General features: G+C 50.0%; 1 protein-coding gene across 3 annotated transcripts in view; it reads left to right on the forward strand.

Annotated features, from left to right (window-relative positions):
• The first annotated feature begins 5,912 nt into the window (after positions 1-5,912).
• The window catches only part of CPAMD8 (C3 and PZP like alpha-2-macroglobulin domain containing 8), a 91,435-nt gene continuing 82,768 nt past the window's right edge, over positions 5,913-14,579 (forward strand). For 2 of the 3 annotated variants that reach the window (XM_073324643.1, XM_073324642.1), the window contains exons 1-3: positions 5,913-6,126; positions 9,488-9,639; positions 11,343-11,365. In XM_073324643.1, the coding sequence (XP_073180744.1) occupies positions 6,044-6,126; positions 9,488-9,639; positions 11,343-11,365 (258 nt within the window). In that variant the 5' untranslated portion in view covers positions 5,913-6,043. Of the gene's footprint in view, positions 6,127-9,487; positions 9,640-11,342; positions 11,366-14,579 lie in introns of those variants that run through there. The other variant, XM_073324644.1, reaches the window with a different exon arrangement.

The following is a 14,579-nucleotide window of genomic DNA, read 5'->3' on the forward strand; positions in this document are numbered from 1 at the left end:
GATTTGCCCTGAAAGGCATAGTTTTATGGAGACTGCTTCTAGCCAAACTGATCTAGACTTGATTAGGTCCTTTTCTATGGACTGGAGCACTCATTTGCTTCCAGTGTTTACAAGGGACCAGGACATTTATTTTATGATCCTGAAATACCACCAGTGTCTTGGATATGGATGCTCTGTCCTTTCCTCTCCCTGTTGTTAACAAGGGCTGGAGGAATATCTACTGTTTACAACTTCTATTTTTTAAAAAATATTGTAATATTGTATTAGTTTGTTTTTGGAGTGTTCTCTAATACCATACATAAAAACCGGTCCCTGCCCCAAAGAGCTTACCTCCTGACACTGAATAAAGGTAGACAATGTGAGCATCTCCTAGTGATCAACAGCAAATACAAATAGAGATGGATTAGGTAGAGACAGAGAGATACTAGGATCCAGGGATGAATCGAGATGGGATAGTCTAGAATCAAGAATTAAACAAAGAGGCAGTTGTGGGAGAAGTATGGCACCCCCTCCTCTGCTGAGATAGGAGTTCCCCAGCTTCTCCCTGCTTTGCTAAACAGTGCTCCCACACAGCTCCCTTTCCTCCATGGTAGGTGCAGCGAGAGCTCCCCCTCCTGTCTCAATCTACTTTAGCTACTGTCTAGGATCTAGGGATGGAGATGGATAGATTAGGTTTAGGGCCTAGAGATGGAGAAAATCAAATAGCAACAATCCCGGCAGTGGTCTGTGAGTCAGGTAACAACTCTTTAATCTGGTTGTTCCTCTATAACAATGCTTAATGAGACCTCTCCAAGCACAGTGTCCGTTTCTAGATTTAGATAATGAAGGGAGAGAAGCTATTTGCACTGTGACCTTGCCTTGGGTTTGATGAGCTTCAGGTGGTCTGAGAGGATGGAAGTTTTGGCAGTTCTTGCAGTGTGTTTGTGACACCCTGGCATATTGACAGGCAAAGAGATGGGATGTCAGCCAGCCCTAAGGGGTCAAGGCAGCTCACATTCTCCTAGTGACCCAGGACTCCCTTCAGTTGTGGGCCAATGTTAAGGGAGGAGAGGTGACAGGTTCGATGGGTTCCAGTGAGTGGGAGGGTGGTACCTGGGGGTTGGGGTTCTTGGTGGTGTGTGTGAGGGTACCAGGAATTTAGCTGATACAGGGGTCCTTACTGTAGGGATAAGGGACTGACTGGGGGGGTCAGTGCTGAGAGTAGGACTGGAGGTCAGGGCTTAGGTAAGATCGGGGTGACTGGGGGGGAGGGTGCTACAGCTGAAGGGTCAGTGCCCAGGCCAGAGGGCTGGGGTTCAGGGTTAAGGTGAGCCAGGGTGACTGGGGGGAGTGAAGGATCTGGAACCTAGGGGGATGGCTGGGGGTGAGGACTGAGGTGAGGCAGAGTGACTGGGGGGTGAGGGTTCTAGAGCTGAGGGGTCCCGGCTGAGGTGAGGCGGAGTGACTGGGGGGTGAGGGTTCTAGAGCTGAGGGGTCCCGGCTGAGGTGAGGCGGAGTGACTGGGGGGTGAGGGTTTTAGAGCTGAGGGGTCCCGGCTGAGGTGAGGCGGAGTGACTGGGGGGTGAGGGTTCTAGAGCTGAGGGGTCCCGGCTGAGGTGAGGCGGAGTGACTGGGGGGTGAGGGTTTTAGAGCTGAGGGGTCCCGGCTGAGGTGAGGCGGAGTGACTGGGGGGTGGGGGTTCTAGAGCTGAGGGGTCCCGGCTGAGGTGAGGCGGGGTGACTGGGGGGTGAGGGTTCTAGAGCTGAGGGGTCCCGGCTGAGGTGAGGCGGGGTGACTGGGGGGTGAGGGTTCTAGAGCTGAGGGGTCCCGGCTGAGGTGAGGCGGGGTGACTGGGGGGTGAGGGTCCTAGAGCTGAGGGGTCCCGGCTGAGGTGAGGCGGGGTGACTGGGGGGTGAGGGTTTTAGAGCTGAGGGGTCCCGGCTGAGGTGAGGCGGGGTGACTGGGGGGTGAGGGTTTTAGAGCTGAGGGGTCCCGGCTGAGGTGAGGCGGAGTGACTGGGGGGTGAGGGTTTTAGAGCTGAGGGGTCCCGGCTGAGGTGAGGCGGAGTGACTGGGGGGTGAGGGTTCTAGAGCTGAGGGGTCCCGGCTGAGGTGAGGCGGAGTGACTGGGGGGTGAGGGTTCTAGAGCTGAGGGGTCCCGGCTGAGGTGAGGCGGAGTGACTGGGGGGTGAGGGTTTTAGAGCTGAGGGGTCCCGGCTGAGGTGAGGCGGAGTGACTGGGGGGTGGGGGTTCTAGAGCTGAGGGGTCCCGGCTGAGGTGAGGCGGAGTGACTGGGGGGTGAGGGTTCTAGAGCTGAGGGGTCCCGGCTGAGGTGAGGCGGAGTGACTGGGGGGTGAGGGTTCTAGAGCTGAGGGGTCCCGGCTGAGGTGAGGCGGGGTGACTGGGGGGTGAGGGTTTTAGAGCTGAGGGGTCCCGGCTGAGGTGAGGCGGAGTGACTGGGGGGTGAGGGTTTTAGAGCTGAGGGGTCCCGGCTGAGGTGAGGCGGAGTGACTGGGGGGTGAGGGTTCTAGAGCTGAGGGGTCCCGGCTGAGGTGAGGCGGAGTGACTGGGGGGTGAGGGTTTTAGAGCTGAGGGGTCCCGGCTGAGGTGAGGCGGAGTGACTGGGGGGTGAGGGTTTTAGAGCTGAGGGGTCCCGGCTGAGGTGAGGCGGGGTGACTGGGGGGTGAGGGTTTTAGAGCTGAGGGGTCCCGGCTGAGGTGAGGCGGAGTGACTGGGGGGTGAGGGTTTTAGAGCTGAGGGGTCCCGGCTGAGGTGAGGCGGAGTGACTGGGGGGTGAGGGTTCTAGAGCTGAGGGGTCCCGGCTGAGGTGAGGCGGAGTGACTGGGGGGTGAGGGTTCTAGAGCTGAGGGGTCCCGGCTGAGGTGAGGCGGAGTGACTGGGGGGTGAGGGTTTTAGAGCTGAGGGGTCCCGGCTGAGGTGAGGCGGGGTGACTGGGGGGTGAGGGTTCTAGAGCTGAGGGGTCCCGGCTGAGGTGAGGCGGAGTGACTGGGGGGTGAGGGTTTTAGAGCTGAGGGGTCCCGGCTGAGGTGAGGCGGGGTGACTGGGGGGTGAGGGTTCTAGAGCTGAGGGGTCCCGGCTGAGGTGAGGCGGAGTGACTGGGGGGTGAGGGTTCTAGAGCTGAGGGGTCCCGGCTGAGGTGAGGCGGGGTGACTGGGGGGTGAGGGTTTTAGAGCTGAGGGGTCCCGGCTGAGGTGAGGCGGAGTGACTGGGGGGTGAGGGTTCTAGAGCTGAGGGGTCCCGGCTGAGGTGAGGCGGAGTGACTGGGGGGTGAGGGTTCTAGAGCTGAGGGGTCCCGGCTGAGGTGAGGCGGAGTGACTGGGGGGTGAGGGTTCTAGAGCTGAGGGGTCCCGGCTGAGGTGAGGCGGAGTGACTGGGGGGTGAGGGTTCTAGAGCTGAGGGGTCCCGGCTGAGGTGAGGCGGAGTGACTGGGGGGTGAGGGTTTTAGAGCTGAGGGGTCCCGGCTGAGGTGAGGCGGGGTGACTGGGGGGTGAGGGTTCTAGAGCTGAGGGGTCCCGGCTGAGGTGAGGCGGAGTGACTGGGGGGTGAGGGTTCTAGAGCTGAGGGGTCCCGGCTGAGGTGAGGCGGGGTGACTGGGGGGTGAGGGTTTTAGAGCTGAGGGGTCCCGGCTGAGGTGAGGCGGAGTGACTGGGGGGTGAGGGTTCTAGAGCTGAGGGGTCCCGGCTGAGGTGAGGCGGAGTGACTGGGGGGTGAGGGTTCTAGAGCTGAGGGGTCCCGGCTGAGGTGAGGCGGAGTGACTGGGGGGTGAGGGTTTTAGAGCTGAGGGGTCCCGGCTGAGGTGAGGCGGAGTGACTGGGGGGTGAGGGTTTTAGAGCTGAGGGGTCCCGGCTGAGGTGAGGCGGAGTGACTGGGGGGTGAGGGTTTTAGAGCTGAGGGGTCCCGGCTGAGGTGAGGCGGGGTGACTGGGGGGTGAGGGTTCTAGAGCTGAGGGGTCCCGGCTGAGGTGAGGCGGGGTGACTGGGGGTGGGGGTTCTAGAGCTGAGGGGTCCCGGCTGAGGTGAGGCGGAGTGACTGGGGGGTGAGGGTTCTAGAGCTGAGGGGTCCCGGCTGAGGTGAGGCGGGGTGACTGGGGGGTGAGGGTTCTAGAGCTGAGGGGTCCCGGCTGAGGTGAGGCGGGGTGACTGGGGGTGGGGGTTCTAGAGCTGAGGGGTCCCGGCTGAGGTGAGGCGGAGTGACTGGGGGGTGAGGGTTCTAGAGCTGAGGGGTCCCGGCTGAGGTGAGGCGGAGTGACTGGGGGGTGAGGGTTCTAGAGCTGAGGGGTCCCGGCTGAGGTGAGGCGGAGTGACTGGGGGGTGAGGGTTCTAGAGCTGAGGGGTCCCGGCTGAGGTGAGGCGGAGTGACTGGGGGGTGAGGGTTCTAGAGCTGAGGGGTCCCGGCTGAGGTGAGGCGGGGTGACTGGGGGGTGAGGGTTTTAGAGCTGAGGGGTCCCGGCTGAGGTGAGGCGGAGTGACTGGGGGGTGAGGGTTCTAGAGCTGAGGGGTCCCGGCTGAGGTGAGGCGGAGTGACTGGGGGGTGGGGGTTCTAGAGCTGAGGGGTCCCGGCTGAGGTGAGGCGGAGTGACTGGGGGGTGGGGGTTCTAGAGCTGAGGGGTCCCGGCTGAGGTGAGGCGGAGTGACTGGGGGGTGAGGGTTCTAGAGCTGAGGGGTCCCGGCTGAGGTGAGGCGGAGTGACTGGGGGGTGAGGGTTCTAGAGCTGAGGGGTCCCGGCTGAGGTGAGGCGGAGTGACTGGGGGGTGAGGGTTCTAGAGCTGAGGGGTCCCGGCTGAGGTGAGGCGGGGTGACTGGGGGGTGAGGGTTCTAGAGCTGAGGGGTCCCGGCTGAGGTGAGGCGGAGTGACTGGGGGGTGAGGGTTCTAGAGCTGAGGGGTCCCGGCTGAGGTGAGGCGGAGTGACTGGGGGGTGAGGGTTCTAGAGCTGAGGGGTCCCGGCTGAGGTGAGGCGGGGTGACTGGGGGGTGAGGGTCCTAGAGCTGAGGGGTCCCGGCTGAGGTGAGGCGGGGTGACTGGGGGGTGAGGGTTTTAGAGCTGAGGGGTCCCGGCTGAGGTGAGGCGGGGTGACTGGGGGGTGAGGGTCCTAGAGCTGAGGGGTCCCGGCTGAGGTGAGGCGGAGTGACTGGGGGGTGGGGGTTCTAGAGCTGAGGGGTCCCGGCTGAGGTGAGGCGGAGTGACTGGGGGGTGAGGGTTCTAGAGCTGAGGGGTCCCGGCTGAGGTGAGGCGGAGTGACTGGGGGGTGAGGGTTCTAGAGCTGAGGGGTCCCGGCTGAGGTGAGGCGGGGTGACTGGGGGGTGAGGGTCCTAGAGCTGAGGGGTCCCGGCTGAGGTGAGGCGGGGTGACTGGGGCAGGAGAGCTGAGGGGGTGACAGGGTCAGGGCTGGGGCTGACAGGGCAGAGCTAAAGGGGGGGCTGAGGGGAGGATCTGGGGGTCAGCAGGAGGGATGACAAGGGCCAGGACTTGGGGAGTGCAGGGGACCAGTGCCCTGGCGGCGTGGGAGCGGGCTACCCCTGACTGCACGGGCACGGGCTTGGGCGGGAGAGAGACGCCCGGGTGTGTGGGGTCCGTGCCCCGGGCTGAGGGGACCGGAGCGAGGCGGTCTCAGCCCGGGTGCGTGCAGAGGCCGGTTCCTGCCCGGGGCGGCGGGCTGCGTGGGAGATGGGGAGCCCGCCCAGGGGCAGGGCGGGGGTACGATGCTGCTGCCCCAGGGGCTGGGAGGGGGAGGCGCGGGGGTCCCAGCCCCCTCCCCCGGTCCATGCTGTCAGTAGCAGGCGGGGAGCCGCAGACAAAGAGCCGGGGCCGGAGCCGAGCGGGCACCGGGGCCAGGAGGGGCGGCCCGGGGGCGGGGACGCGGCGGGGGGAGCCAGGGGGCGGCGGCCAGAGGCACCGGGGAGCCGAGACCGGGAGCCGGGAGCTGAGGCTGCACTCGCCGGAACAAAGGGCTCCTGCCCGGCCGGGCTCGGGCTGCAGGGAGCGCGCCGTGGCCTGGGGCTGCAGAGCTACCAGCCCCGGGGGAAGGAGCCGCTCCCCGGAGCGCCATGCCCCCCAAGGAGCCCGGCTGCGCCTGGTGGATTCTCCTGCCCCTCTGCAGCTTGTGCGGGGCTCAGCCCCCGGAGAGCCAGTAAGTACCGGCCTGGGGTAGCGCCCCCACCGCGTCCGGGGCACCGGGTAGGGACCCCAGGGCTGCAGCCTGGCTCTGGGGCATCGCTCCCTGCCGCTGGCATGTGGGGAGCCCCCTAAGCTCTCGAGGCAATGCCACCCCTTTCTCCGGGCATAACACCTCCACCTTTTCCTTCCCCCAGCACGGAGCAGACCCTGCAGGTAAGGAGGGTAGATGGAGAAACCTTTATACCCGTGTAAGGAGCTGTTAAATGACGGCTCACAACACAAATAACCCTAAAGCGATTCATGCAAAATTCTCTTCCCACTAACCTCAGCCAGGGTCGCAAACTGGAGGAATATGCCGGAGGAAACAAATATATTTGATAGTTAATCATCATACGGCTGTCTCTGCAAAAATCCAAACCCTGGAGAGGGCGGGTAATACTTGTTTGGAGCGTCTTAAACACAACGTTGCGGGGCATTTATGTACAAATACTTGTTAAATGCAATGGTATGAATATGGAATGTTAAATATGAGCTGTGATCTGCTAACCAGTTATTGCAATAGTTTGAGGTACTGCTACTTGCCCTGGAAGGAGGTGTTTACTGGAAGAACATGTGAAACTCTCTTGCGTGGAAAATCATCTGAGGAGTTTTTGTTTGTTTTTAATTTCTGTGAAAATCTTCTCATCTGCTTTATAGAAACTGAGTACACAGTTAGTTCCTGTGCATTATTTTTGTTTAGTTTAATTTTTATTGAGGTTTGCTTTGTTTTATTACGTTGGTTTGTAACCAGTCCACACTGAATAGCTGCTTTAACTAGATGCCATGAAGACTTCCTATTTTCTCTTGCTTACTAGAAAATATTTCACATCCTGCCAGTTCCTGCCAAGTTTTAGTGTAACCTGGCAGAGCCATTAGTCAAAAGTTCTTGCATGATCTGTCAAGTTACCGTCGGAAGTATCCAAGCTAAACATTTAATTTTCAAGTACAACACGACTAAATTACTTAATTTAAAGACCACATCAACAAGCTGATATTCCAGAAAAAAAGTTAGAATTGCTTAAAATGATGTGGATACACGTTTCATATATGTTACTGCAGACCAATATTTATGTGACAGTTTAAAAGTATGCAATATTTTTGTAGCCCTGTCGGTCCCAGGATATTAGAGAGACAAGGTGGGTGAGGTAATATCTTTTATTGGACCAGCTTCTCTCCCCAACAGAAGTTTGTCCAGTAAAAGTTTGAAAGTAATCATTTAGTACTGGATGCAAATGAATTTTTGTCTCTCTCTCCTCCAAATAGATTGGCTGTGTTTTCCTTACCAAGGATATGCAGATTAGGTAGCAATCTGGTGAATTTTTAAACTTGCGGCCACAGGACGTTTATTCTCAAATTCTTTAAGTTCTAAGTATCCAGTGCAATCTGACTGAACTACCATAGAGAGCTGAACTTATGTTGGGTGTAATGGGATCTCCATGGCAATGAGGCCTGCTGAGAGAGAAACACTGGGTTGGAATTTGCTAAAAGGTGACTTGGGGGCTGTAAAACACCATCAACCTCATCCCAGAGTGATAATTAATCATGGACTAAAGTGACCCAACTGCTGGAACCATAGTGAGGCAAGTGGCTGAAATATGTTTTAAAGTGTGTGACATGAAAAATTATCTTATGAAAAAATTCCATTTGGGGGGGAAGAAGCAGAAAGATGTATGATGTCATAAAGAGGATATAAATGTATTGCTTACAGTATCATACCCCAAAGACATTGGAGACTGTAATGCAAGAGACTATAGTGCATACAGTCTATAAATTTATGGCATGGTGCCATTCAGTATGGGAAGATCATAAGCGTTCCCATCGTAACTGTACACAAAATTGTATTATGTATGGTTGTGAAGTCTTTCAGGGCAGTTTTAAAAGCAAAAGTGGGCCTATTAGAATACTTCTTCCAAAGCTGTGATTTTTTAAAATTAAAAAATAAAAAGGGGTAACACATTGTTCAAGATGTAGCCATTTTAACAGAAGCTGAGTGATGAACAGAACTGGGAAAGTGAACTCAGATCTTCTGACTCCCATTTCTAAGCTTTTGCCACTAACCTCTGCTTCCTCTTTTAAAGCAGGGGTTGGGGGGAGAGGCAGAGGTGGGGGAAATTAAGGCCAAAGTTTTCAGAAATGGCTTATGATTTTGTATGCCTCAATTTTGTGGGTGCCTAACTTAATATACCTCAATTGAGCCTGACTTTCAGAAAGTGCTGAAGCACCCACCTTCTGAAATTCAGGTTTCTCTGAGGTGTGTTAAGTTTGGCACCCAAAATAATTAGTCACTTTTAAAAATTTGGTCTAAAGTGCTTAAGAATAGGGCATTATATATAATGTTAAACTGGAGGGCTCTGACTGATGTCACCAAATTCTTCAGTGTGAATCACCTTTTCATATACAAAAAGAAAAGGAGGACTTGTGGCACCTTAGAGACTAACCAATTTATTATTTCATATACAGTGAACTGTACTTAATTGTGTGTTAGTATGTATAATTAGGATGTCAATACTAGTACACTATAGTTGAATTGTATCAGTAATTCAGGCTCCTATTCATGGCAATGTGACTGCAGTTCTATAAATATGAATATATCTGATAAAGTACAGTTGAGAAATAGCTATATATTGCTGTGATATAAAATAATTGAGCTTAGTGCTGATTTCAAAGTACTATAAAGTCTAATTAGTACAATACTTATTTTTGTTGATACTTAGTATCCTATATATAAGCCAAAGATACAAGTCACACATTTACAGCTAGCGCTTGTTGCTATATTTGTTCTATTGATGTTTGTCATGTGGAATTCTTTGGGTAGCATGCTGATGTAAACTGTAACTTCACAGGATCTCTTTGCAAATGAGCATTAACTAATGTACACATATCAGGAACTGCTATCTTGATTATTAGTGAGGTCCAAGGGAAATGGTGCCCAAAGTGTGAACATGTAAAAGTGTTCTACAGATTGGCTGGAAGCTGCTCTCATTATTAATATGAAGATTTGATCTTCAGAGACTACAAAACTCCTATGGTGATGGCCCACCTCTCCTCGTTGGATCAAGATGGAACATTACAGTCACTTTTTTTTTTTTTAAGTAGATGAAGCCAGTGAAGATTGCCATATTAAAATCTGTTCCATTTTATGCATATTAGGTTGAGTCATGGCATGTTGCCAATGTGGCTGTCCTAGGGGCAGACTCTAGGTGACTGTATTACAGGATATTTTGCCCTTTTCTCTATGTTAATATTTTAAATAGTTTCATGCTGTTTGGCACCTTGATCACCTCACATTTTGTTGATGTTTTCATTGACTGTCCACTTCCAACCTTATTTCCCAGGGGCTATTTGATAGCAGCACCTTCTGTTTTCCGATCAGGCGTAGAGGAAGCTGTTAGTGTGACCATCTTTAACTCAATCAAGGAAACAACAGTCCAGATTTATCTAGTGGTCAAAGGAGAAACAGTGGCACGAGGCCATGGAGCAGTTCTGGGTAAGTTCTCATTTATGGGAAACTGAGTAAAGGCTAGTGTACAAGCCAAAGTGCTGTGGGGAGCTCTTCAGCATCTTTTAGAGAATGGTTTCTACTAACGCTGAAGCTGGAACCATAATAATTTGTAAACCATTTATTGGTGCAGAATGTTCCCAGCTTTGATTGCACTGGCTTTGCTCTGGTTCATGGTTGTCTGAAATGATCAACACTGATGCCTTTGAAATACTAAGATACATGGAGAGCTTAAATGCAGGTGATGCACTAGTATTCAAGTGGTCAAGTGGATATCTGGATTTCCATTGGAAGCCTGAGCTTTCTCGCTGAAGGAACTATATGTAGGATAAGAGAATAAGGTTGAATTTGAGGAAGAATATGACATCTCTGCAAAAACATCAGCTTCGACTCCTGAATCTGAATTTAGTGGGGAGGCAAATTCTCCCCCTTCAAGATCCATCATGGAGACTTTCGTCTTCATTATCGAGAGAGGTGATAACTTTGGTGCAACTAGATACCCTTTAGGATTGAAAAACAAATCCATCTTTCCTGTCTGGGAAGACAAAAGGGGTTTTGACTATGTCTCACTTAACACATTTGTTACAGTGTAAAACAAATTACACTGGTGAAAATGGTACTCAGCAGTGCTACCAAGGATGGAAGCTGTAATGTAGACTGGTCTCAGACAATCAACAGTAATTTTTACCGTTATGTTTAACACTGCTCTGTGCAAAGCTCAGGAGAAGCATGAATGCTGTGATCTTAATGACTGCCTACTAGCTGAGGAAATCTCTGAAGTCTACCCTCTTGGTTCATAAGCTTTGAGTAAAACAGCTTCTGAGGTGGGATAAAGAAGAGTGATCCAGAGGTGGTTGGGTCTGGCAGGGCCTGTAAATTTATGGGCTGAAGCTGCCTCCATGAAGAGAGAACCAGATTTTGGTGGGCCTAAGAGTGTTCCTAGGCATCTTAGTTGGCTTTTATATGGGTAACTTTATTATAACTAATGTGGAATACATGCATAAATCCAGTGAAAGAAGTCATGATCCATAGAAAAACTCCCCTTTAAAAGAGGTTTCCTTTCCTTAAAGGAATGTCTCTGGTTTTATGTTTCTCCTTCTCCCCTTGCAAATTGGATCACTCTTATTTTAGGTCCCAGGTTAGCAGGGAGCTGCGCTGCGCTGGCTACATAGAAGGGTGTGGTATTTGTACATGTGGGTGATACATGCTAAACAGAAATCTTCACTATGGTAAGACATAGCAACCAAAATAGACTTTATGGGTGTCTAATGAGGATGATTCAAGTCGCAGGAAAGGCCAGATCTTTGGCAGCAAAATATTCTAGTAAGCTTCCTTGTGGCCAACCCCCAATCTTAGTTGCGTACTCTAACCATAGAGCATTTTGCAGTTTACTCTGAGAAAAAGTTATGAATGAACATACCCAGTCAGGCCAAGTTTATACTAAAGAGCCCAGCTATATATGGTTTCCTCCCCACCCCACCTCTGCTGATGGCTTTGCACAGTGCAGAAGAAAATATTTCCGCTAAATCAAACCACAATCAGGGGATCTGTCAGTTGGAGGCATCATGACGGTTTCCCTCCTCTGAGCCCTACTTGTCTTAGAAATAAGTGCTTTAACTCAGAAAGAATAACACAATGCCATAACTCGCTCTCTCTCTCTCTCTCTCTTTCTCTCTCTCTCTCTCTCTCAGATAAAGGGACAATCAAGCTTCAGGTGAGTGTCAAGTGTTGTTCATATAGTGTTGGGGAGAGAGAATATTCTAAGACTACTAGATAATTAGCAGCCAAAGAAAATGAGAATCAATTTAGGACTGAATTAATACCTTGGTTTGTGCAGCCTTCAGGATTCTGTTTCATATGAATTATATATGCAAGAATGGAGCAATTTATATGGGTGATTGCTCAATAACAAATTCATGACTAGGTTATTTTATAGATGCGGTGCTGTGTAGGATATATAAGTGACAAGGAATACAGGATGTACACAGAAGTTCTCAAAACATGTCAAGAAATTACTGGTTATATCAACTGGAAATCATTCCAGCAATAACACGTTCCTACTGATCTTCTGTTGCTACATAGACTCTTTCCCGGCTTTGTGCAGGTTTGAGCTTCTGGCATTGGTAATACTGCAACGCAACAGGGAGTGAATAAAATTCAGCCATATTAACTTTGGCTGCACTAGAAACATGGGGAAGTTACCTTTATGGCCACGGAGAATCCATAGTGAGGTAAAATAATCACCATGCTTAATTTAAATGCAACTAAGGTAGAAAACCCTGTTAAAACATAACAAAAAATCACTATGAACCTATATAAGGAGATCATATGAATTTTAAATAAATGGAACATCTGAGCTTCATTCAAATGTCTAGGACTTCGGGATTTAAGTCTGTCTTTTACATAATCAGGACATCCTGGGGTTGATTCCCCCCTGCTTTGCATCTTGCATAAATCATTTCCCCTGTGCCAAGTGAGCATTAAATGCTACCAAATTAGAGTTCACCACTTACTTGCATTGGAGGTAGTGATTTTACACCCATTTGGCACAGGTGTAAATGGCAATAGAGGTGCTAAGCAGGCCCTTCATATGTCATCTTTGCAAGATGGTCTCCCTTTACTTCCATGCTGATATCAGGTGTGTTTGTATTTTCCAGACTTCTGAAATATTGGATATAAATTTAATAATAATAAAGCCAAGCCATATGTATTTTTAAGTGCCACCAAAACCTTTGGTTCCATAAGAGGTGTTTAAATATGCTATTCTGGTATATAATGTGATCATGATTTTCTATGAACGTTTGTCACTGCTGCTGTGACAGACTGGAGTAGGAGTGAAAGACAAAGTGGAGTGTTAACATATTGGATCTAATTATTTTATGCAGGGCTTGCTTTGGGGTAGTTATCTCCAATGGGAGATGGAGGGTGGGGAACAAATCTTACAGTAATTGAATTGTGACATGTTTCTGGAATATTGGCAATACATCACTTTTAAGAAGCACGTAGGACTGTGGGGTTTGGATAATTCATTGCTTTAGTCACTGTAACTGTGTGATCCAGACAAGAATAAATCCATATAAGCTTTGAGTATTAATAGTATAATAGAAATGTAGAGCGGGAAGGGACCTTGAGAGATCATCTAGTCCCGCCCCCTGCGCTGCGGCAGGACCAAACTATGCCTAAACCACTCCAACAGGTGTTTGTCCGACCTGTCCTTAAAAAACTCCAATGATGGGGATTCCACAGTTCTCTTGGAAGCCTGTTCCAGAGCTTAACTACCCTTATTGTTAAAGTTTTTCCTAATATTATTGGTGAACTGCAGTAGTTTTTGTTGTAGTTCAGCACATTTGGCGTTTCTTTCTCATATGCAGTGCTGTATTACTGCATGTGAATGGAAGCATTTTACTGTGCAGCAGACCTGAGTGTTTCATAGGAAGAGCTATGATGTGTTGCTGCAACAGAGCACGGATACCTTCACTGCATCCAGAAACCTATAATTGGTTTACAAGTAAATCAAAGCCTTTGATTTACCATATGGTCAACTATCTTGATGGCAATCTGTCAGGATTATTTGTCTCTCTTCTGGTGTGATGGCATAAGAACATAAGAATAGCCGTACTGGGTAGGACCAATGGTCTGTATAGTCCTGTATCCTGTCCCCCACAGTGACCAGTGTCAGATGCTTCAGAGATAAAGAACAGAACAGGGCAACTTCAAGTGATCTATCTCCTGTTTTCCAGTACCAACTTTTAGCAGTTTGAGGTTCAGGGACACCCAGAACATGGAATTGGGTCCCTGACCATCTTGGCTACTAGCCATAGATGGACCTATCCTCCATGAATTTAACTAATTCTTTTTTAAACTCAATTATACTTTTGGAATTCACAGCATTCCATGTCAACAAGTTCCACAGGCTGACTGTGCATTGTGTGAAGAAGTACTTCCTGACGTTTGTTTTAAATCTGCTGACTATTAATTTAATCGGGTGACTCCTAGTTCTTGTGTTATGGGAAAGGGTAGATAATACTTCCCTATTCACTTTCTCCATACCATTCATGATTTTATAGACCTTTTTCATATCCTCCCTTAGTCATCTCTTTTCTAAAATAAAGAATCCTAGTCTATTTAATCTTACCTCATGTGGAAGTTGTTTCATACCCATAAGTATTTGTGTTGCCCTTTTCTGCACCTTTTCCAGTTCCAATACATCTTATTTGAGATGGAGCGACCACAACTGCACACATTATTCAAGGAGGGGAGTAGCATGGATGTATATAGTGGCATTAAGATATTTTCAGTCTTGTTATCTATCCTTATTCCTAACATTGTTTGCTTTTTTGACCGCTGCTGCACATTGAGAGGATATTTTCAGAGAGCTATCCATGATGACTCCAAGATCTCTTTCTTGAACAGTAACAGCTAATGCAGACCCCATCATTTTGTATGTATAGTTGGGATTTTTTTTCCAACGTGCATTGCTTTGCACTTATCAACATTGATTTTCATCTGCCATTTTGTTGCCCAGTCACTAATTGCTTCCTATCTTTTAACCACTTATTGATCCATAAGAGGACCTTTCCTTTTATCCCATGACTGCCTATTTAGCTTAAGAGCATTTGGTGAGAGACCTTGTCAAAGGCTTTCTGAAAGTCCAAGTACACTATATCCACTGACTCAACCTTTTCCACATGTTTGTTTGACTCCCTCAAAGAATTCCAACAGACTGGTGAGGCATGATTTCCCTTTACAAAAACCATGTTGACTCTTCCCCCAAACATATCTTGTTCATCTATATGTCTGATAATTCTGTTCTTTATTAGGGTTTCAACCAATTTGCCTGGTACTAAAGTTAAGCTTACTGGCCTGTAATTGCCAGGATCACCTCTGGAGCCTTTTTTAAAAAATAGGCAATACATTTAGCTACCCAC

This window comes from Lepidochelys kempii, chromosome 25 (genome assembly GCF_965140265.1).
Source record: "Lepidochelys kempii isolate rLepKem1 chromosome 25, rLepKem1.hap2, whole genome shotgun sequence".
Classification (NCBI taxonomy): domain Eukaryota; kingdom Metazoa; phylum Chordata; order Testudines; family Cheloniidae; genus Lepidochelys; species Lepidochelys kempii.